This window comes from Punica granatum, chromosome 6, assembly GCF_007655135.1.
Source record: "Punica granatum isolate Tunisia-2019 chromosome 6, ASM765513v2, whole genome shotgun sequence".
Classification (NCBI taxonomy): Eukaryota; Viridiplantae; Streptophyta; class Magnoliopsida; order Myrtales; family Lythraceae; genus Punica; species Punica granatum.
Window position 1 is genome coordinate 15,783,552 of NC_045132.1, and position 24,672 is coordinate 15,808,223.

General features: G+C 36.5%; 3 protein-coding genes across 3 annotated transcripts; 1 reads left to right on the plus strand and 2 right to left on the minus strand.

The window, feature by feature from the left end:
• Positions 1-2,215: 2,215 nt before the first annotated feature.
• On the minus strand, positions 2,216-4,336 carry LOC116211317 (universal stress protein PHOS34-like). Its single transcript, XM_031545643.1, has 4 exons — positions 3,909-4,336; positions 3,615-3,709; positions 2,977-3,098; positions 2,216-2,788 (listed from the first exon to the last, which is right to left on the minus strand). Exons 1-4 carry the CDS (start codon positions 4,096-4,098, stop codon positions 2,707-2,709), a joined length of 489 nt encoding a protein of 162 aa, XP_031401503.1. The 5' UTR covers positions 4,099-4,336; the 3' UTR covers positions 2,216-2,706.
• Positions 4,337-18,004: 13,668 nt separating this feature from the next.
• Positions 18,005-21,251, plus strand: LOC116211386 (probable E3 ubiquitin-protein ligase BAH1-like 1). Its single transcript, XM_031545748.1, has 6 exons — positions 18,005-18,397; positions 18,997-19,241; positions 19,563-19,817; positions 20,265-20,402; positions 20,648-20,706; positions 20,830-21,251. Exons 1-6 carry the CDS (start codon positions 18,052-18,054, stop codon positions 20,933-20,935), a joined length of 1,149 nt encoding a protein of 382 aa, XP_031401608.1. The 5' UTR covers positions 18,005-18,051; the 3' UTR covers positions 20,936-21,251.
• A 332-nt stretch (positions 21,252-21,583) lies between these two features.
• Positions 21,584-24,359, minus strand: LOC116211387 (nucleolar protein 16-like). Its single transcript, XM_031545749.1, has 3 exons — positions 23,865-24,359; positions 22,035-22,156; positions 21,584-21,881 (listed from the first exon to the last, which is right to left on the minus strand). The coding sequence occupies exons 1-3, from the start codon at positions 24,226-24,228 to the stop codon at positions 21,765-21,767; spliced, it is 603 nt and encodes a 200-aa protein (XP_031401609.1). The 5' UTR covers positions 24,229-24,359; the 3' UTR covers positions 21,584-21,764.
• Between the last annotated feature and the right edge of the window lie 313 nt (positions 24,360-24,672).

The window sequence follows — 24,672 nt, forward strand, 5'->3', positions numbered from 1 at the left end:
TGGTAGGTGAAGTCTGAAAGAGTATGTGCATGCCCAAATGAGAGTCAATATAGAGATATTGAGCTCATTTGATCTGACATACTTATGTGGAACCAAGAAACAAGATTAAGCCATACAAAGATGACAACGACCATGCCTTAGGCTCAATTGAGATATAGAGGACAAATGGACCATACTGCCCAGTAACATAGTCCATAGGTTCATCAAACAATTGATTTTTCGATTACTTAGGTAACAGTAATGCATTGCTAAATGTCTCAAGTTTTTCGATACTAATTATTGTATGTTGAGACACTAGCATAATAAAAAGAATAGAGCATACCATCAAAAAAAAAAGAAAAAAATAGAGCATTAGAAAATTGGATATGGTGTAGGCCATGGACAGGCAGATAAATTACTCTGATGATAGAAAACTTTTTAATAATTTCCACGGTTATCACAGAACCTTTTTTTTAGTAATAACTTGGTGCTAAATGCCTCAAAATGTTGCAATCAACTCAATAATATGAATAACCTTTCACTAATCACTAATCAATCAATTTAATTTTTTTTTAAAGAACTTGATTTCCCAGCTTTTATTGTAAACATTCAGTTTAAATATTTTAAATTTCTTGCCTTTGGTCTGATTTTCTTTTTCTGTTCAGGTAAGTATTCATGATTATGCTAATTTATAATAAGAAAATCTAGATATCTCTGAGCCAAGAAAAGAAAAGAAAGAAATTCATGATGTCAAACAAGATGATTAGTAAACTATCAAGCTTTAATTTTCTTCAAATTTCGATTCTACAAAGTTACTTCTGGGCGTGAATAATTTTTTACATTAAAAAATAATTACATATAAATGACATACAAATATAGTGTCTGATAACATGTTTATGTTTTGTTCAATTGCAAAATGCATGTTGTTAGTTGGAGACTAGAATATATTATTGAAACTTGCGACGGCGAAAAGGCAAGAGCTCAAAGAGTCCGTTTTAAAGAGTTTGCAAGACAAATTATATATAAACGATGCGGAGGATAATAAAAAAAGGAGCCAGATTTTTTAAATAGAATTAAATAGGAAATGATAATGAAATAGAATTAAATAAGAAATGATAATGTAGAACTGCTGTATAGGAGTCTCTGCCCAAAATGGTCCTCCTCTTGAAACCACTTCCATAGTAATCTTCCCCAAAAACTATTTCCCCAATAATCTTATACAATGTTTTATTTATTTTTAAAGTCCTGGAAACTACACTGTTTTATTTTTGGTCCCAACTGGATATTTATAAATTGGAACATTAAAAATTTAAAAAAAAAAAGAAAAAAAAACTGGAGCGATGGTGGTCAAATTGGGGTAGGACTATAGGGGTATAAGAAAACTAAAAAATCTAACTGAATCGTCAAGCCAAATCGAATCTAACTAAAAAATGTTGAAAAAAAATTCTAATACCCACTAAAATCGGTTTATTCATTATTTGACACGTAACAATTGCATCCAATTGAGCTGAACTCATTTATTTTAATCTAAATTTTAATATATATTTTAAAAATTTTGGTTAATCTAATAAAAAAGTGGTGATATTTGATTTAAGTTTTTCTCACAACGTGATTATGGTTTGAATTTATAAATTCGAACCAAATTGAAGCGTATTTCAGGCCAAACAAATTGAAACTTTTTCTTTTTGGGCTTGATTATGAGCCCAACCGCAACATGCCCAACCCTAAGCCCACACGACCCCTTTCTTTGTAATTTTATCATTTTTTTTTGTTTTTTACAATTTTCCATTTTATAGGATGGAAAAGGACTAAAACAAAATAGAGAAAAAGTTTCAGGTACCTTACAAGCAGATGAAAGATAGTATAAGACTATTCTGGGAATTATTTTGCGAGGTATTCTAGGAAATATTTTGCGAGGAAGAGTATTATGGGAAATAGTTTAGAAAATAAGACAATTGTGGGAAAAAACTCGCAATATAGTGACTTTAAATTTGTAAAACACATTGGTCGAATAATGAATGGCTATTGGCCTCTCACACGAATTCCTGAATCAATTTCTTTAGAAGAATCGATTTCCCTTAGAATGAAATTCTCCATTTTCTAAACCGTAGCAACGGGCGGCGAGTTTAGACTAATCACATTAAAACAAAGTTTATGAACCTACACGAATCAGAATACTTTATTTGCACATCTAGCAAGGAAGAAATACACGCAGATTGCAGAACCACACGGTCAATAAGTACAACTTCTTCGTTCCATTAGTTGGATTCACATCACATCTAGAGAAGCATAATCGACAGACATGAAACAGACTGATTCAATGGCCGGGAGGTTATCACGCTGAGTCCTCCGTGGCTCATATAGAAAAACTCACTGACTATAGTCTAAACTAAGCACTAAGATCTGACCCAACTCACCTTGAATTCAGAGTATCCAACGATTATACATCAGAATATACATATGTTTTTCTACAATGTCTTACGGATCATCACGTAACAGCTCATGGATTCTCAGCAACAGAGGATTCTAATACACTGCCCGTCTATGGTGTTGCTAAAAGCACTTAATTCGATGAATTTTGTGCTTTTAGTAGAATTACATAGACAAACCATTCAATCATAGAATAGCACACAAGGTTTACATAAACCGGAGAATATCCAAATGACATGTACGTGTATGGCAAACCATAAGGACTCTTACTGAAGCAGCACTGCAGCACCTCAATATTTAGATCTTCGGCCTCTTGACAATCATCACCGTGCAATGAGCATGATGAGCACAATAATCGCTCACACTGCCCAATACCGCCCTGCAAAATATTTTGCATTTTCAGGACAGCTACATGGAGTACGAACTTAACATAACGAATCTAAAACAGGTGTTAATTCTCCTGTCTGCAATGCATGTAATCTAGAACAGCGATCGATGGAGTATCCGGGAAAGGCTGCATTCAAGGACAATCCGATATTCCATGGTAAACCGAAAATGAAGATGTACCTTTTTATGGCACCATAACCATGACTACCAACAACAAGGATCGATGCATGGTGCCTTTCCACGGCCTCACAGAGAACATTCCTCGCATCACCTTCCACAACTTCAAATTTCACATCTTGAATCTGAAGAACATACTAACTGATAAGACTCCCGACAAAAATTTGTCTGCAGGAAGCTGAAAAAGTCCCTATGATGTTTATGAAGACAGCCTGACAGGAGGCTGAAGTATACTATAACTTTAAAGTAAGATTTCATACGTCCTTCACCAATGGTTGCTTAAAAATCCACAGTTTTCTTTTCTATATAAAACCAAGTTACTGGCAATGCCCTTTTCTTCTCCGGAATCAGAAGGGAATGAACTTTTCGCCAAGAAATTCTCCAATTATTGCTTCCAAATCTACAATTTCCATCTCGTAACCATCGAGCATACCGTGTCCGGTGCATATTTCATCCATATACGCCTCATCCAATCTCAATACAGAACAGACCAATACAAGGAAATTTCAAATTGCTTATTCTTCTGAGAAAATAGCTATATTGTTCATTCAAAAGACGACGAGAAAGAATAACAATCACAAGGAGGCAACATGTCAAAAGCCAGACGATTACTCAAATGCGGGTATGAACGGATATCGTACCGATTTGCGAGAACAAATATGCTTAGCCTTCTCTGAAACTCTCGCTGCTATCGTCTTCAAATCCGCCTCTATATACGTAATCACCTCCGCGGCAGCTGCAGCAACTCAATCGCCAAAACAGCCCAATCAAACAAATCACAAAATTTGCTAACAGCTGCAACAGAGTCTCATCGAACTCTTCTCCACCAGTTCAATCAACGCAATCGAAGACTAAACTACGGGGTGACAGCAGCTGGAATCATTTTAAGCCGTGATTGGGGGGGAGGGAGGGGGAAAATGAAACAGCTTGCTTACCGGGTCCGGCGAGGCCAGCGGCGGTGGAGGGGGAAGGTTTGGCGTGGACGACCACGAGCTTGAAGGGTGGATTGGAGGAGAAAGGGGCGAAGAAGCGGTCGATCGTCCAGTCGAGGGCGTACATGCTGTGATCGCTCTCGTCGATGCCCACCACCATCACCGGCTTCTCCAAGCCGGTCGCCGCCGCCATTAAAGCTGAGCTTCGAGGTCGTTAGTCCTGGAAGTGGAATGGCTATGGCAGCAGAAGACTGAGGATCGTATCTTTGGGTGGTTGAAGTTTGACAGCAATCGAGAAGCTTCGACGGGGAAATTTATACAGCGAGAGGAGGAAGAGAATTGGATGCTATGTGCGGAAGCTACGAGAGAGTAGAGGAAGAGAACTGAGGAAAGACTGCTGGAAGGAAAACAGCGGCTCTGAGCAAAGTTCGTTGGTTCAAACGGTTATGCTTATTAAGTAAATTAAGGTTTGGAGTTCAAGTTTTTATAAATATAAACGATCCGTTCTAGGAAAATTTTATCGTTTAATTAATTGATTTAGTTCGACTAAATTAGTCGAGGTTCAATTGAGTTAGTATATCGGTATTCATATCAAAAAAACAACGGCTCTGTTTCGGAAGAGAAAGAAGAAAACAAACAGCTGTGGAATCTCTGTACTATTTTACGCTGGAGTCTATTCTAACAAAATTCTAAATATTCAATCCCGAAAATATCCATTAAAGAATAAAATAAATTAAAATACGTGAGCAGTTAAATTCGGAGTAAAATTGCAAGTTCATATTATAATTATCCCCACTTTTTTTCTCTCGATTCCACAATTTTCTCCTCCTCTCTCGTCGCCAATCCAATAATTTACTATTTTTTATTTATATTAAAACCATAGAATTCACCATATATGATCTAATATTAAAATAATTTATTAATATCTTAAAAATATGATAATTTACCAAAAAAGATAATTGATAATAATTGAAAAATATTTTTATAATAATATACTTAGATTTATTATATAAATTTTGAAACTGAAATCATTTCTATTGTGCTCATAGCGCGGATTACATTCTTATGGATAATTACGTGTATGTAAGAAAGTCAAAGTCGGAGGAGAAGCGTCGTGAGGTTTCTTCGACATTGACGCGATTAAACTACTTACTTGTCGGGTTGAAGATCTCTTATTATATTAATCAATTAATAATTAATATTAATACAGCTGCTGGGGCTGGCATAGTAATCGCCTCATTAGAAGGCCACATCCACTGCCATATCTTCTAGCTGCGAGAATACTTGACAAGTAATTAACCCGAACACGAGGCATTGCTCATCGGCCTACGCAGCTAATATACAGTTAACTGGGGACTCAGAGTTGGTGTCAGCTTCCTACCGGGGAATATAGGTGCACAAGTCCTTCTCTCATTACGCCGTGGCTGCCCAGTTGATAGACGTATTTGAGAGAGTACAAATTCATCACGTCGGTCGGGGGAAAAATTCCGAGGCCAATGAGTGGACTGGCCAATCAAAGAAGGGCAAAGGAAATTTTTGCAGGGCAAAGGCTCGAGCTACCTATTCTTCATGTTCGAGTATAAGGGTGGCAACAGTCTCCGTTGAAGTCGATTCAACCGATTGGTGGTTCCAGCTGATCCAATACTTGCAAGACCCTAACATCAAAGTGAGTCGGCTGATCTGAGTAATGGCCTTAAACTATATTTTAATTGATGACGTGTTGTACAAACGCGGCGGGGATGGCCTGCTGCTAAGGTGTATAGGCAAGGAGGAGGCCATGCGAGTGATGGCCGAGGTTCATGAATGGATTTGAGGTGCACATCAAGCTGGAATCATGATGTTATGGCTCATCCGTTAATGACATGTTGTACAAATGCGGCGGGATGGCCTGCTGCTAAGGTGTATAGGCAAGGAGGAGGCAATGAGAGTGATGGCCGAGGTTCATGAATGGAGTTGTGGCGCGCATCAAGCCGGAATCAAGATCCGATCGCTGATCCAAAGACACGGCTACTATTGGCCGACAATCCTAAAGGATTGCATCGACTATGCAAAGGGATGCAAGCCTTGTCAAGCCCACGTACTTGTACACCAATTTGCTTCATTGGAATTGCACCCAATCGTCAAGCCACGGCCGTTTCAGGGTTGAGCCACAGGCACCATTTCTCCTCCTCGGAATAAAAAAAGAAGAAGAAAATAAATACCACAATCATGCGTGGCGCCGTCCATATCCCAAGAACCGTTATGCAGCAACCTCTGTTCGTTTTTACAGTTATCTTTCAACCTTTTTAATACTATTACTGTAATTCCTTATTAATGATAAACATGTGATAGACTTCGTAACAATATGAATGAGTTTAGGTTATATTATTTCATTTTAGATTTCGTAAGTATGGGCTGGACTCTATGAGCTCCAGAGTTTCACTGTCCAGGACTTTGACTTGATCTTTGATTAGGCCCTATAACAAAAGAAGTGAAAACGAAAATCATCTTCTTCTTTTTTATAGGTAAAAACGAAAATCATCTTGTCTTATGTGAAACCGGCTAAACTAACAATAACAAAAGTTCATGGATATATATATGCACAAATAAAAAAAATGACATACAGCGTCTTTTTAGAGGAGAAATAAAGTCGGACAGGAAAGAATCAATAGAAGTTTATCGAAATCATGGAAAAAATAGTGGTAAATTTTTAAAAAGACAAAAAAAAGGAAAAGGAAAACAAAAATAGCCACAGTGCGGCATCAAAAGAAACAAAGAAGGATTCAGAAAGGATCCAACATTTGACCCACAAATATAGAATTAATGAATCAATTAAATTGGCCTGGTTCAAATAATTTGAGGTTAGTTCTTCTTAAAAAAAAGATTTTGGATTCGAATCTTATTAATAGATCAGAAAATTTATGCTTCAAGAGCTTTACTCATTAGTCGATCGATTCAACTCGAACGGAATTAGTTGGGTCTAATTGTATTTCCGGATAGTAGGGTATATCCAAAAAAAAAAAAAAGTAAGAGTGTGAAAAATCTTGGAAATAAAAGAAAGGGAGGGAAAAAAAAGAAAGAGAGAAAAGGTGGAAAACAAAAATATTGCCACATATGACAACCATATAAAAATGGAAAGTTAAATAAAGTGAAAAGGGCTGGCGCAGGTGGAACCTATTCAGCGAACTGATTATCTAGTCCTGCCCGTCTTGGACGTTTGACCGAGTCTATTTTGGAAGTGATTTTGATGTCAAAACCATGGTTAGATCGGTGAGAAGGCGCATAGATCAGCACTCGCCTCGGCCAATCGGCGCTAGACAAAAGCCTACCGGCTCTCCCTCATAGCTGCTGGTTGCAGTTCTGGCCAAGCTTATCGTACCTTAGAACCCAAAATATTGCTCGTCTTTGCTCAGAATGCCAAGTTAGGTAGAATGAACTATTCATGTGCTCCGGGTTTTCTCATATGCTCGGAAATTTGCAGTTGCACCTTGTCGCTGCTCATTTTGCATGTTCAGTTTCTTTCTTTCTCTGTGCCCCTGAAATTGATTGTGTGGTTGTCTACTGATTTAAGTATATGTATTTTTTTAGACCATAGATATCCTCGATTGATCAATTGATTAACATTAATTTCGTTCGGGTTAGAGCTTTGCCCCTGACCATAAGAAAAATTAAGAAGATTTTCAAATCATAATAAAGTCCGCCTATGGAGAAGAGAAGCTCAATTTACGGTTGAGGCCCATCGTCATGATTGCTAATATATTGTAGTAAGCTGAGACTGTCCTTGGGATGTGATATTTTCCACGGGCTGTTGGTTTTGTCTTGGAGAGCTAAAGAAACATGTTTTGCCCTCTTTTTTCATGGCCTTGTAATGGTCAGGTTTGTGGTCAGTCATATGGCCATGAAGATGAATGGGCAGGTTCATCAGCCCGAGAGTGAAAGGAAGTTGGTCCGATGGCGGCGATCTCATGTGATGTGGATGGATCAACTTCAAGCTTAGTATATAGATGTTGGCGTGTCTCGTGAAAATCCAAGGTTTAGAAGAGCAAGGGGTATGATTTGGGATGAGGATCGGAGAGCCAATGGATTCTAGGGATTAGGAATAGTACGTTGTGCGGGATGAGCACGCACGATATCTTGAATTATTTGCATCCTCTCTTGGTCGACTCTGATTTGGTACGGAGGCTCTTCGTAGGATGGAATTCTTGTGGGTTCCACACATCACCGTGTTGGTTGATTCAATCCGATAGATGCTTGCCATAGAGAGTGGACCATATTGAAGGGCTCCGCATCTATTAAAGGGCAATTCTTACGTGGATTTGTTGTTATATAGTGTAGTTCTGTAACTATATATTTTTTTCGATTATAAAAAGGTTAATGGGTCTATTATAATCAAATGGAATTTTTAATAGTTAATAAAAAGACACAATTAATAGTCTCATAATGAGTATCGAATCTAAAACATCTTAATTAGCGTGCGAAAGTGTATGTCATTGCACTAAAACTAGTTAGTATTTTTGCGCTTTTAGTGGTGCTAGCTGATTGGTCGGAACACTTCTTGGGAATTTCCTAACTATTGAAACTTAGGAGAGGTATTGTTTGTAAGTATACTACGTGGTACTTTGTAATCAGAAACAAAAAAAAATTCCATTTTTATCGATAGAAGATATTTTGTGATATTTCTAAAATTCAAGAAAAATTGGTGATTTTTATTTATTTGTGTCACTGCCACGTGATAAAACCTTATATATGCTATATGTGGAAGGCTTTATCGGACTTTTGGAACATCTAGGAAATGCTATGTCATCTTCCATTCCACTAGGAAATGCTATGATATATTTTCGCTCCATCGAGCCATTCAAAGAATCAATGATGTCTCTCTTTCCTAGTGCGTAATCATGGCAACTAAGATGTGAGCCATATCCGACGAATCTCCGGATCCAATCTTTAAACAGTAAACGAAATATTATGGTCAAATATATCACAAAAAGAAATGACTTTTTTAAAAAAAAATTATAATTATAATAACGTATTAACGTGGGGATGCAATTAATACAGGCCTGAAGGTGCACGTCCACTATCGTCACAATCGCTAGTATAATATTTAACCATATTAAGCAGCAATATTAAAAATGCTGCCCCCAGGTTTTAAATATACATCCAGGCCAAATCCTGCTACCACGGTAATAATGACAATTATTCGTGACGGACTACTTGACGAAACGAATTTCGGAAATGTACGTCCAGTGAAATCACAATGAAACCGAAATTTTGAATGAAATGCAGTTTACTTATAACTTCCACTGTTTCTCAAAGGAATTCGGAAATCTGATCAATATTCTCATCACAACACGATTTCGAAGAAATCAACGTGGCACCATGATACCCCAATCTTTTTGCAGCTGGTAAATAAAGATAAACATACTATCTAGAATATAGTAAGACACACATGGGCCACTCATCGAGTTAGGATAACTTAAGATTAGGAGATATCAAGCACTTGTAATGCCCCGATATATATGCAATGTAATTTTGTTACATCGAATGAGGATAAGTCTATATATATATATATATAGGATTCCTGTTCACATTAATTCTAGCTTTTTGTTTGTGAAAATACTATATGTAAAATTCCATTGAACCTGCAACTCAATTGTCTAATAAACCAAAAGTTTGTACAATTGTAAAGACAATCTATTACATATCTGGGATCTTCCTGTATGATTTTTTAAAGAGTTAGCTAGCAACTTGCCCTAAAGAAATAAATTTAGCACATATCGAACAGAAAAAAGAAAATAAAAGAAAACAATAAAAATGTGAAAAGTAATTCTCAATAAGACCATGAATATTATCAATCTATTAGCTTAGGTTAATTCCATTTGAGGGTTAACTATGAAAATAAAATATAAAAATAAAATAAAAAACAGAGATTTATTGTGAAACAATCGTCTTCCTTTCGGGAATTTACTCATTCTTTCCTGGGATTATTACTCAAAAATATAGTGCTCATAGAGGTGGTGACATGAATATGATGATTATTTTTATCTGGTAATGAATATTCTGTCTTGTTCTTTTCTCCATTTGTTTCTTCTCCTAAAAATCTATATGCCGCCCACTACTATGTTATGCCAAAAAGATGAAATATACACATATACATACATACATACATACATACATACATACATATATATATATATATATATTTTTGGTGTTCATAAGTATGTTGAGTGCCTGGTCTATGTAATAATTCTACACTTTACTTTTTATTATTATTATTTCTCAGGACAAGTGGATATATTAATGTCAAGCTGACAATAAACTTTTGGCGGTGGTTGGTAGTCCGGATTAGAACGAGGATAGAATATATAAAATCTTAACCTGATGTTTGGTGGCAAAGAGATCGGGATTGGGTTTGGGATAGGTCGAAGTATAACATTAAGTAACTAATCACAAATGGAGGATGTGAGTTAAACCCGAATTGAGATATGATTATTAATGATATGATGGAAATCCCTCTAACTCTTTTTCTAATTTCGAAATATGCCACCAAACCCAGAGAAGAATAGAGGCACGGTGGTGGCCCGATTATAGCCATCACCGCGCGCCTCGGTGAGGTTGTCGGCAATCCTAGAGGACGCCGCGACCTCAACTGGGCGGTGGTGGCCGAAATTAGGCCTCCGTTGCTGCCAAAACCTCCTCTCACTTAAGAGAGAGAGAGAGAGAGAAGAGGCAGAATGGCATCCAACCACCACCGAGCCAATTGAGGTTACCCCTCTCTCCTTTCGAAGATAGAAAGAGCTGGGGCAAATTCTATGACGGTGGTGTCTCGGTTCCAGTTGCCGTCGCCCAGGCGTGATTGTAGGGGTGGTGGCGGCTAGAATTGGGACAAAGTGTGGTTTGATTGTGCTCCTCTTTTAAAAAAAAAATTCAAAAAATATTTTTATTTTAGAAAATTTTCTAAAAATGATAATATAAGGGCACATTTGTCATTCGGTCTCATATTCCAATCCCAAACGTAAATATATCCCAAACACTAGATTGGGACATTAAATATCAATAGAATTCATCATGATTCTTATTATTAACCTGACTTCCAAAGATACCCTTTGTGTTCATGTGAAAGTTGAAAGAACGGTTAAAATATTTTGCTTAGCAGCAAAAGAGAGAAGCATCTTTTATAGCAAAAGATTAATTAATTATTAATTGTGAGGATTTTTAACTTAGGTTATGTATATATATCAGTCAAATCACGCACCAAATGATAACTTTTTTCTTTCTCGATATGGGGACATTGAGATTAACATGAGCGCACTATGAAGAATCTACGTTATAATCTTCGGCAGTCGAAAGATCATCATGGTCGGCCTTTTGCTCGACATACATGTGCCACCAGCCCAACAAATGCAAAACAGACGAAGCCAAATAGAATCTTCATTCGAAAAGCGACAGAAAATTAATAAATTAATTACAAAAGAGAAAAACAAAAGCGCGTAGAGAGTGTAGTTGAGAATTAGAAAGTATATGAGTTTGGAATTCCCCGAAAACGTTTTATAATCAGGGCAAGTTGATGCTTGTGCATGCTATGTGTACGCTGTTGTTTGGAATGGTAGGAAAGGTAGGAAGGGTAGGAACAATAAAAAAAAATAGTCATAATTAATAAACTGAGAATATCTCGATTTATCCTAATGAAATACGATTGCTTATGTCCATCAAACGTGGATGCAAACTTGATCCCACTCCATTCATGCCAAAACGAAACTTGGTGCCTGGAAATTTTATTAATGTTCCATGTGATTGGTGAAATTTGGAAATTATGTTTGGATTGGATCGATCAACACGGCATAGCAACATTAAGAAAACGACAGTGGACCGTCCACATATGAGAATTCAGTTTGTCATTTGCAACTGCGAGCACTATCCAAAAAGTATGTCGAGGTATATCATCCATCTATCGACTCTTAGCCAGGCTAGCTAAGAATATTTTCCCCACATTGTATTAGGAAAGTTAGAAAAATTAGAGGTCATGATGGATGCCAAATATCAGAGTTCACACGTATGACCCTATACATATATATTAGAGTATCAACAATCAATTTATATAGCTGGCCAGAGTTTGACATCTCGATCTTGGTTTCTTTTGAGTTCGTATTTCTTGAGATAAACATACCATCAATATCAATATCAATGGAAATTTTCAAACCTTCTTTTTTTTCGGTAGCTAAATTTTCAAACATTTTGAATTGATATTATCGCAAGCTTTTAATAAACGGAACGAAATGAGCATAGAATTATTTTTCTTTTCTTCTTTCTTTTGGCTGAAAAGTAACAATTTTTTGCAAACATGGATTTTCCTAAAAAGATCATGGGAGCATGCTGAAAACAGCAAACAAGGTCATATGGATTCGAGGTTCATCAGCTAACGACTAATCTATTACTCATTTAATGCTAGATATAGAAAGGGCGAAAACATTCGCCTAAAAAAGGAAAAGAAAACCAATGTGTTCTGATTCAAGCGGTTTGATACTTGTTCCGTTTAAATAATATTTCAAATTCGAATCCTTGTGAATGTAGAAAATTCACGTTGGGAGAGCTTTACCCCTTATTGGGTCGATCAGACTCAGCTGAATTAGTCGTGATTCAATTAGATTTTCGAATATCATGGCTCACATCAAAAGAAAAAAGAGGAAAAAAAAAGCATGGAAAATGTTATCGACTTATGTGATCCCTTGGTCGAGACGACTCAAGTTTAAATCATCTTAAATTTGAAGTTGAGAGTATTTTTCATCAAATTACCGACACGGTTTATGTTATCGGTTTCACCCGTCTTATAAGCTTACCAAGTGTTCACGTGGAATTATCCTGTTAAATGGACCAAGTATGGATATATCCTAATGCTATTATTATAAAATTTTTAGGGGGAAATATATGCTGCCGGTGCTACCGTGCAGGACAAGCAACAGAGCCAGGACACTTTTGTAAAAAGCCCTGGATCTCGCAAGAAATAACAGAAGTGCCACTCCCCGATCTCTAATAATAGTTTCCTTATTTTGTTCCGAGGGGCAATACCGTAATAAGTGTGAAACTAAGGGGCAAACTCAAGTGGTGGAGTTCCTTTTGGCCCTTTAATTTCCCGCCGCAGATCTCTTATATTTATCGCTTCGGTGCGAGCAGTAGAATATTGTATTGCTTTTTCCATCCACCCACCTCATCTCACGTGGCGGGAAAGCGACATCGCTCGAGTGACGAGATTTTGTAAAACATCGCACCATCTCATATCGCATCAATTTCTCTCGATTAACAGCTAGACGTGCGGTTATCCAAACCTCTGTCTGAGTTGTCATGCACACCTCACCTGTGGATTGCCTTGGAAAATTTGGTGACGCCTTGATATAACCCCATTATCATTAAAATATAGGAATAAAATAATCACATTCGTTAATTTGCCCTAAATATGTGAACTCATGACACTATTATATTTGTATCATTTATTTTTTTCGATCATAACGGATCAGACTTAACGGAAACGTGAATTGATCGTATTCGAAAACATCGACATTATAATTTCTATATGGAATTTCTTTGAACTGCTTTGTTGTCCAATGGCCAGTGATATCCTCAAATACATGGTTTTACTTGTTTTTTTTTTGTTGTGTGCATTAGTATTCGAAGATTCAATAGGCCTCGACTAATCCAATTCGAATCGGTGTGCCTATAAGAGGTAAGGTTCTTCTAGTCAATGATTTTCTTTATTCATAAAATTCGAACCTAACACCTTATTTAAGAAGAATAAATGTGTAATAGCTTCAATAAACCATTATTGGTGATTTTACTAATGAAATTAGTTACAAAATGATGATACCAATTTTGATGTGGCTCTTTTTTTTGGATGTAAATCTTGATATCCGGAAATTTAATTGATTCTGACTAATTCAGTCGAGCCGAGTCGACCCATTAAGAGATAAAACTCCCATGGTATAAAATTTTTTGCATCCACGATGACTCGAGGTTGAGATCTAATTTAAGCGGAATAAGAACTGAATCACTTTGATCAAGCCATGTTTATGTGTGGCTTTTCTTCTATATGGCTAAAACATTGAACTCAATTAAATATACATGGTAAATATGCTTACAAAACATTGAACTCAATTAAATATACATGGTAAATATGCTTACAAAAATTAATTGGCGTAAATTGGCTTTTGTGTTGCACTGCATTAATTTTGTTGTCTTTTTTATAGGTACATTAATTTTGTTGTCTTTTTTTAGGTTCATTAATTTGTTCTTATCTCATCAATTATAGGATGTCACATATGAAATATTTGGTCAAGAGACCAAGTTGACTTTAGATTCACATGAGGACAAAGAAACACTTCATCAGCTACAACAAAAATTCGTCCGTTATCTCAATTTCTGTAAATCGTAATAAAAAATTGGACATTCTAAGCTAGCTTATGATGCCCCATGATGCAACCTGTGACATCGAGGGTTCGCAGTTTTTGAAGACAAATGGCGATAGATTTGTAGGCCTCCGGTGACCTTAAAGCATTGGTGTCCAACATTGGCGTCAACTGTCACCTCTCTTCCTCTCAAGTAGCACCATCCTATTTTTAAGGATAAATTGCACTGTGGTCCAAAATATTTTATAAATATTTCATTATAGTTTAAAAATTTTTTTTCGCTACATGATGGTACAAAATGTTTCAAAATTATTTCATGATGGTACAAACCGTCAATTGGCCCTAACACTATTAATATTTTGCAGACGTGGAGCGTCCTATATATCACTTTTGTTACGTAGAATCAATCATAGTGCGCTGCGTCATTTAACAGAAAATAAAATTTTAAAAAGTCCAATAAAAATACAAAAAATAATTAAAAAATACAAAAAAGAATACAAAATTTTGAAAAAAAATAAAAATATTTTTTTAAAAAAACATTTTTTTGTATTTTTAAAAATAATTTTATAAAAATTTATAAAATAAATTTATAAAAAATTTTAAATTTAATATTAAAATTATTTTTAATTTGAAATAATAAAAAATATTTTAAATTTTAAATTTAAATTTTAAATTAAAAGTTTAAAAGTTTAAAAGTTTAAAATTATTTTTAGAATTATTTTTAAAAGTTTTTAAATTTTTAAAATTTTAGAATTATTTAAAATTTTTCGTCCACGGCAGCAAGGAGGTGACACGTAGAAGCCACGTCAGCGTCGGTTTGACGGTGTCAAGCTCGAGTTGACGGTTTGTACCATCATGACACAATTTTGAAACATTTTGTACCATCATGTAGCGAAAAATTATTTTTGGATCATAATGAAACATTTATAAAACATTTTGAACTACCAGTACAATTTACCTTATTTTTAATTATTACCATCACCCATTCCAGATTGCCTATACACACACACACACACACATATATATATATATATATATATATATATCTAGTAAGTTCACAAACTTCCTTTTATTTATTTTCATTTTCATTTCATTTATTTTAATTTTAAATAATTTTATTTCAAGGTATAATAGGCCATTATTCTTTATGAAAAGTTAACCGATAGGACTAAAAGGAACAAAATAATGAGCCAAAACTAACGAGAAAAAAAAAGAATTAAGACTATTGAGAACCAAAATTGATTTTCTTTTCTAGTAAAAAGATTACAGAAGGATATGAACAAAACAGTAAATAAAGGTCGAGACAAAACTTAACAGAGACAAAGGAAAAGGGTAAACAAATAAATATTTTAAGTTATTTTGTCGTAAATAATTAAGAAAATTAGAAAAAAAACTAAAATAGAAAAGTGAGTAAATTTAAAAAGAAGTAAACCTGTAGTTTTCTCTACTGTTACAAAGGGGTATATCCGTAGCTAGCTAGAATAAGTATTGTGAGATTGTAATATTAAAATATATATATATACGTATAAAGGGTTGGTTCAAACAAGTCTTGCGAATGGTGAAAATTTTAAATTTGGAGAGCTTTACTCTTAGCGGGCTGATTCAACTCGAATTTAATTAATCGGGGACCATTAGACTTTCAAATACCATGGTTCACACAAAAAAATATGTATATATATATATATATACACATATAAAAGTACATAATTTCTTCTTTTTATTTTTATCTCTTTTCCTTTTTCATTGCAAATTGGTATTACTTTAATTATTTTTTCGGGTATTGTTTCCATATGCCTTATAATATAATAACAAAGTATAACCAATAAACTATAAGTTTTTTAGATATCACCCATAAATGCTAGAAAAATGTAAGTATTTTCAATTGGATATTCAAGTTTGTTTAAATGTACAGTACACATATAATTCAATAATTAGAAAGTTTCATTAAATGAGTTAATTCCATTAATTTGTTAACTAAAGTATATAATATTATATTGAAAATCAATTGTAATTATTGAATTAGATTTTGGTTTTGGCGAGGTACATTTTGTGCTTGATACAACATGATAGGTGCTTCGCAAAGTAATATAATATAATAATTCAAAATGTAAAGATACAAATATATAAATAATATACTCTATATATACGGAATGAGTATATGGGGACATAGTTCTATTCATATAATTGACATTTTTAAAATACGTAATATTATGTAAAAATCAATCGATATTTTAAATAAACTTATCTCAGCTATAAATTTAATTTTTCTACTCGAAAGCGTGGTCTCATCCCCTGGTCAAGATGAAGATGAAAGATGTTGTTGAAGATGCCTAGAAAAAGGAGGTGACAATCTTGAATTAGAGAATGAAATCACGAATCTGCACTGGCAGCTAATTTTATGAAATTAAACTCTTCCTATACATACACACACACACACACACACATATAAACGGATGCTAGATGATATTACATAATAAAATGTGCAACTATATTTTTCTTATATCTTATCCAACCTTCATTAATTAAATTTAAAATATTTTTTGTCGAAGATTGAATTTAAAAATTTTTCTACTCCCCAAAAATTCAACAAATAATAATTTTTTTTCTTTGAATCTTCACGTGGTAGACATTCATTCTTAGTTTTTAGTGTATATATATTCTCTTTCGATATCTTATGACAAATGATCGGAATTGTGAACTAAAATCCTCTCAATGGGAGCACACAAGATATAATTGAAGTAATTTGATGAGATGAATTTTAAATATTGGGATGGTAGACAAATTAATTAAAGGTCAATTAGAAGCATGAAGATAATTTATTTGAAGAACAAAGCTTAAGATTCCTACTATCAAAGCAGACCGATTACATCCATTTTTTTCGGTTATAAGGAAAGTCTATGGGCTTAGTATGAAGATAAAACAAAAATTAAACGAAATAAAGAGGCACATGCATCCCACTGGTGAGAATTGAATCCAAAACCTTTTGATCTGGAATCGACGTATTGAGCACTGCATTAAAAATTCTTCCTCTCATAGAGGTCCCTTATTCTACTCATAAAGGATTTTAGGAATTTTATCCATTACTTTCTATATACATATTTATTAAAAATATAATTATGTGCTTTTCTTATATAAAATATGAAGTTTGTAAACATATTCTTATCCAGACTCCGTATCAACGGATTGTTAAAAATTCGAAAAATCACTAGTGCTCGTGCAACTTTCACGCTTCAAGATTAGTTAGTCACTGATCCATCGACAATAATTATTGATGCTTCAAGGAAAATTTCACGACAAATGAATAATTTTGAAAAAAAATAAAAAAATGACGACGGCGATAAAGATGATTTACGAAATACGTAATAATCGTTATATTTGATCCAAGAGAATTTTAAGGAAGGGCCGAAGCCATATCTCGGTCAAATCCGTAGTTTGAGATTGCATGGAAGATGCCGTACGTACACCATTCGTATAAATAAATTGACCGGATCGTCTGAAATTTGTGGTAACGTGGAAAGACGTGGTCTCTGGAAGTGATTCACCATGGGAGGGAAATCAAAGGAACGGGGGGAGACGTGAAAGAGGCCAATGCCATTGAAGCACGTCACGTCACCCAGCCACGGTATTGGGGTTCTTCTCCGCACGAGAAATTTCCGGTAAATTGAAAATTTTGACAATTTCTGTCGCAGGATCAAATCCCATAGCCACCTTCTCTTTCTCCTTCTCCCAATAATATAAAAAGGCACAATCTCCCGTGGCGCCGTCCATATCCCATGAACAGTTACACAGCAACCTCTGTTCTTGTAAAATCGGATCGCGTCGTGTGTCTCTTGTTTGTACATTTGGCGTTTTGGGTTCCTGTTCTTGTTGGGTTCTTGATTTCGTCGAAGAATCTTGGGGACTGGTCGAGGTTGAGGATGAAGTTCTGCAAGAAGTACCAGGAGTTCATGCAGGCCCAGGACGAGAAGAAGAAGCTCCCCGGGGTCGGCCTGAAGAAGCTGAAGAAGATCTTGAAGAGGTGCCGGAGAAGGGACTTCCCTTGTCAGTCTCAGATGATGGGCCTTTGCGATGAATCCAAGTCTCCCACCGATGGCCATGTCTGTCCTCAGCTATGCCCAGGTTGGCAGAATCCTAAATTGATTTCCTCCCTCGTTCTTGTTCTGTTCTTGTTTTCTCGTATGGGTGAAAGACTCTGGAATTTATTAAAATGTCGTTGCTCTGATCTTTCTGTCGGGGAAATTTCATGGAATGTGTTTCGGTGTGTGAGGCGGGTCGTGTCTCTTGCGATGAGTTTGTTTGTTTTGATTTTGGCATTCCCTGGAGATGGGGTTCCCTGGAGATGGGGTTCTTTCATCATGATCATGAAGGGCAGCTTCTTCTTTCCTTAGCTGATAACCAAATTGTGGGTTGGTGGTAGACAAGGCAGGCTCGGGTGACGGGTTTCGTGTTGGTGTTGGTTTTACGACGTATTGTTCGTTTGAATACATTGATCATTGTTTACAGGTTCCACGGAACTGGTTTTTCTTGTTTCTTTACAAAGTCCCACAGAGAGTGTATACTTCTCTCTGACAAATCCATTTCTTCTTCACCAAGGGTAATTTTCTCTGCTGTTATCAATGTTTTCAGTCGGTGGTATCAAGTTCATAGAGCTGATTGAACCATTCGGAATGTAATCGTTTGCGCATATGTAACCGTGAAATTTTGTCATGGCTGAGCAGTGTGTGATGGGACCTTCTTCCCTTCTCTTCTTCAAGAGATGTCGGTGGTCGTGGGGTGCTTCAATGACCGGGCTAGGAAGCTGCTGGAGTTGCACCTTGCTTCGGGCTTCCAGAAGTACTTCATGTGGATGAAAGGAAAGCCCCAAGGAAATCACGTCGCTCTCATACAAGAAGGGAAGGATCTTGTTGCTTATGCACTGATCAATGCAATTGCTATCCGGAAAATCCTAAAGAAATATGACAAGGTGCTCGTTATCTATCATGCATGGTGATTAGGAATTATGTATGTTTAGTACTATTGTCAAGATGTGAGCGCTTTGGGCAATTCGTTCGTTGAGCTTTGCTTCAGTCTGCTAATTTTATTTCCAATCTTTGATTATTCATGTGGTCTTGTCTCTGTTTTGTCCCCTTCTAAGCTCTGTCTGCACTTGTCGAGCTAGAGTTACACGTGATAGAAGCAGTATTTCACTGTTGATATATGCTGTTTGGCCTCTCTGATCGCTAAGGCTTTTAACCAATCAATTCTTTGACTGATATCCCTTCTGACGGTCGTTTATTCGGTGTAGATCCATCTGTCTACTCAAGGACAGGCCTTCAGGTCTCATGCCCAGAGCATGCACATCGAGATCCTCCAATCCCCATGGTTGAGCGAGCTCATGGCTTTTCATATAAATATGAGAGAAACCAAGATGAACTCGAGGAAGGCCCCCGCACTTTTCGAGGGTTGCTCGCTCGTATTCACTGACGGAAAACCATCACTATCTTGTGAAGTTTTCGATTCCATCAAGCTTGACATTGACTTGACTTGTTCAATTTGCTTGGTAAGTTTTCTATTGTACCATTTTTCAAAGATTATATTCATGATGGCACATACCTGAAACTTCCGTGAAATGCTATATATCGAAGTAACCTACCTCACAACACATTTAGTGTAGGAAAATGGAAGAAACATTTTATATTATTGCTTTTCTTTTGAAAAGTGATACCAAATAGGAAAAGACGTATTATATCGTTTGATCCTTGTAAGACAATGTTGGACTGTAAAACATCCAAGGAACTATCATCTTATACAGTGCTTTCCTCATTTTTCTGCATCTTTCGGGTTGAGACACAGTGCAGAAACCGGGAACAGTTATTGAGAATTAAACTTATTATTATATACCTTTTCCATGGTCATGCATCATCTCATTGTTCAAGACTCAAGTGGGTAATGAAAACATTTACCAGATGAAACATGATTACTGATCAACTTTTGCCATTAAAAACAGGATACTGTGTTTGATCCAGTTTCTCTCACTTGCGGCCATATCTTTTGCTACATGTGTGCTTGCTCTGCTGCATCTGTGACCATCGTTGACGGACTGAAAGCTGCAGGCCACAAAGAGAAATGCCCTTTATGCCGTGAGGTGCTAATATGTTACCTGCAGTCATTTGAATCTCTATTTGATTGACTTCAATTCCTTCGAGAAATTATTATTATTCAGCATTGAAAGAATTCAGAGGCAATCATTTTATGATGCTAGACTCGGTGGATTGCCTAAAAAGTTGGCACCCATCTGCATATGAGATGAACTTTGGCATGGTTTTGTATATAAACTTTTTATTTCGTAAAATTAACTATTGATTGTCTTCTTTGGATTGATTACTACAGGCAGGAGTCTATGAAGGCGCCGTGCATTTGGAAGAGCTTAACATATTGCTTTCTAGAAGGTCTGATATCACAAAAAATTAACCTATTCAATAATTCATGTTCATATGTTAAGTATTATGCTTTCATTGTCTAATTCATTTGCTTACTGATTCATTTTGCTGCAATGAATACTTTGAGAACAGTTGTCCCGAATACTGGGAGGAGCGGCTTCAATCAGAGAGGGTCGAAAGGATCCGACAGGTGAAGGAGCACTGGGAATTCCAGTGCCGAGCATTTATGGGCGTCTGATCAGCGGAAACGCAATGCTTTCTCTCGTTATAAGTCTGATTTTGAGCCACGAAAACTTTTGTTTGCCATTTGATTGCGGGCCGCTGTTGTGCACGCTTTCAATCTTTGGTTTAATATCAGTTGAAGCTCATTTTCTTCCTGTGATGATGATGGAATAAAGTTTTGGTAACGCAATCCTGTATATATCGCTGTTGCTTGTTAGACAAGTAAAACTGTATTAGTGTCAACATTACATTGTGAATTTAGTTGTTTGACAATTAATAATTTATGCAATTCTGCAATGATCAAAGAAGGGCTTTGGGTAATTATATCTGAATCATGAATCCTTTTCCTTGCAAATTAGTTTTTCCTTTTCTTCAACTACGTACTTTTTCTTCCTGTTATTTATTTATTTATTTATTTTTTCATGTTACAAAAGAAACCCATTAATCTGTACAATGAAATAAAAATCTTAACAACTCATAAGAATTACAAGTAATCTCACTGTATCGAATCTAAAATCTCTTAATTACCAAGTAAGGGCGTACGTCATTGTATTGTATCCTCTATTGATACTATTTATTTTTGTGCGTGCAATAGTGGGTCCTCTTGATGCTAAAGTCATTAGAAAAAGAAAACAATGCAACTGGTCATACTTACTGCATTGTGTTAATGAACAACTCTTTGCATTCAAGCAGAAGATTGATGTATAGATCAGCTGTTTCAAAGTACAAGGAGTTCCAGTCACAAAACTGCATAAAAATAACCTTGAAAAATTACATAAACTCGGCAGTCGCCGCTTAAACGACAAATGATATCATAACTACCATCCAAGAAAAGTGGCCAATTCTTAACGGGACACTATCACAGGATTTCTGTTCTTATGCTTGTGAAATCTTTCACATAGCTTCTTCAATGTAGCAACCGTATGTTGCATCGTGTTCAGCTTTATATCCATGAACATTGCCTGAAAAACCACAGACAGATACTTAGGAACACTGCATGTGTTGCAAATGAGGAGTAAACTGAAAAACCACAGACAGATACTTAGGAACACTGCATGTGTTGCAAATGAGGAGAGTAAACTTAAAACAGACGTTGACATATACACATGACCGACCTGATAGTCATCCCCATGTTTCTCAATCAATCGGCCAACGTGGAAGCGCTGCATTGCTGTAAGTGGCTGCAAAGGTGCAGACTTCCCATCCCTTCGCTTCTTCCCCAGGGCTGATTTCAGATCTGTTCACCCACATTATGGAATAGTTATCGAAACAAACCAGCATGATACTGTGATAAATATCTCACATGCTCAATAACTAAACAGCATCGCCCGTGATACAGTAATTTGTAAGTTATTCCATTCAACTTCCTTGTGATGCTACTGTACTAAACGGGGCATAAGTGGACCAACTAAATTGTAGAATCATCACCTCAATGAAAAGCAGAGAAATGCTCAGTACTATTCCATAGTCAAAAGAATATGCTTTCTATAATTCCAAAATCAGAGAGCAGTATCTACGCTCCATAGGTTATAGGCTTCTATGGGGCATGGAAGAATAAAACTGCATCCTAAACTTTTTTATTAAATAAAAAAAGGAATAAAAACAAAAACAGCAACCGCTGGAAACTTGTACGTTACGGTCATTACCAACATCAAATAATTTTAGCAAACAGTGACTCCTTGTGTCAACAGAACTAGATCAATCTTGATAGCTCCAAAAGCAGAGAAATAGAAGATTCATCACATTAATTCAATGATACATACATGTCTGTCCTATACTTTTAAAGAGTGAAACCAACTGGACTTTATCAATTAATCATCCGAAGAATTGTTTGTAACTCTTTCTTGCCAATGCAGGCTATAAGTTGCGCACAGCAAATGGTAGAAACAATCGTCTTTGTCCAAAAGTAAGGTCTGAAACTATTATCTTTATTCTGTCCAATATGTGGAGTAAGTTTACTTGATTATTGAACATCCCATTTGGTATCAATTTTGCAAGTAATGAAATCAATTCAACTCATTCCAGTTTGTTTTATTCAACTCAAAATTCATCACATAATATCTGTTTCCAACCCCCAAAATATTTCTAGATGGATTGGGGAACTACCCTACTTCCAGTGTACGTTAGTACAACATGGAATTTCAAAATATCAAATCAACATGCGTAGTATTCAAACAATGAATACTTCATTTGGTACATATATAAATGACTATATATTCTATGTTCATGAGATTCAAAGATGTGAACTTGTTGCAATATCTACGAGAAAAGAATAGGATGATCCTCAACATGTACTTCGATAAGAGATTAGAAGGCAAAGGATCTTCCTTTTTCTCCTACACGACTTGAATTGAAATCATTCCTAGCAAGAATTAATTCTAAATAGGCTACAAGTAAAACTGCCGATAAATCTCACTAATAGCCACACATATTCCTTTCCTTCTAAATTTGGAAGAACCCAAGATTTTTCCCAACAAGAATCACAAAAGTCTGAACTTCAAATATTGGGTTGGAAAAGTCTGAATTCTAGGCAAATCCCATTAATTTTCAATTCCAGCATAATTCCAACATTTCTACGAGAAAATGTTTTGGCATTACGAATCCATTCTTGCAAAGCGACTCCAATTCTATCTCATTCCACGGTAAGTCGAAAAGATCTTTCCCACATCAGGCAATTATACGACCAACTGCATTGACGTCGCCCCTGAACTAATCGGTTTGAGGTGTGTATTGATCATTACATTGAGTATGAGCAAAAATACCGAATTTCTACCATCATTTTACGATAAGCTAATGAGTTGGTATGGCAGAAGATAAGATAAATACTGACTTTTCTAACATCAATTTCCCTCATCAAAACTCAAGGATGACTGCAGCAGCTGAGCATCGCCTAATCTTCAAAAGTTTTTAACACTATGGAATTGCCATGGGAGTAGAAAACTAACCGTCTTCTTCCAGATCGCTGCCGGAGTCGATAGGCTCAAACTCCGAGACACCGGCGTCGGATACATCCAACGGCTGAGGGGGCGGGACCTGGAGAGAGTCGCTCTCGACGATGTGGGAGGTGCGGGACCGGACTCCGAGCAGGTTAGGGTTAGAGACGACGCCAAAGGACTTGTAGTTCTTGATGACAGTACCCTTTTCGTCCCACTTGACTCCGCCGGCGGCGTCGGAGACGGATTCTTGGAGGAGGGAGCGGAGCTTGGGGGGGAGGTTAAAAGCGGGTTTGACGATCCTAGGGTTCTTCTTCGGGAGCCCCACCCGGACTTTCGGTCTCGAATTCTTGTATTTTCTTCGCGACCTCCCCATCTCCGCCGCTTCTGGGGTTCAGGTTTTCCGCCGATCGTTGGGGGGAAGAATGAGACGAGACGAGACGACGGGGGAGAGGAGGGCTTTAGGGTAAAGGGGTTTAACGAAACGCTGCCGTTTGCTGTACTTTGGGTGGTCGAAGCCTCGAGTTCAAGGAGAAAAATTAAGTTATATAATGACGGGGCATGAAGTCTCCAGTAATATCATCCAAAACGGGTCCTTTGATACCAGCTAGAGATTGGTTGTAGTAGGCGTGCATGTAGAGGGGAAGGCTCAAAGCCTTTCTCGCCATTCAATCAGTACATGTGTGTGCATCGGACAACAACTTGCCAATCTCTCCTAGAGGGATTTGATTGTCTCTTATCACAATTCCGGTGGGACGGGCTCTAGACCAGGGCAGGGACCCGTGATGAGAGTGCGAGCAGCTTCGGAGTCAAACTCATT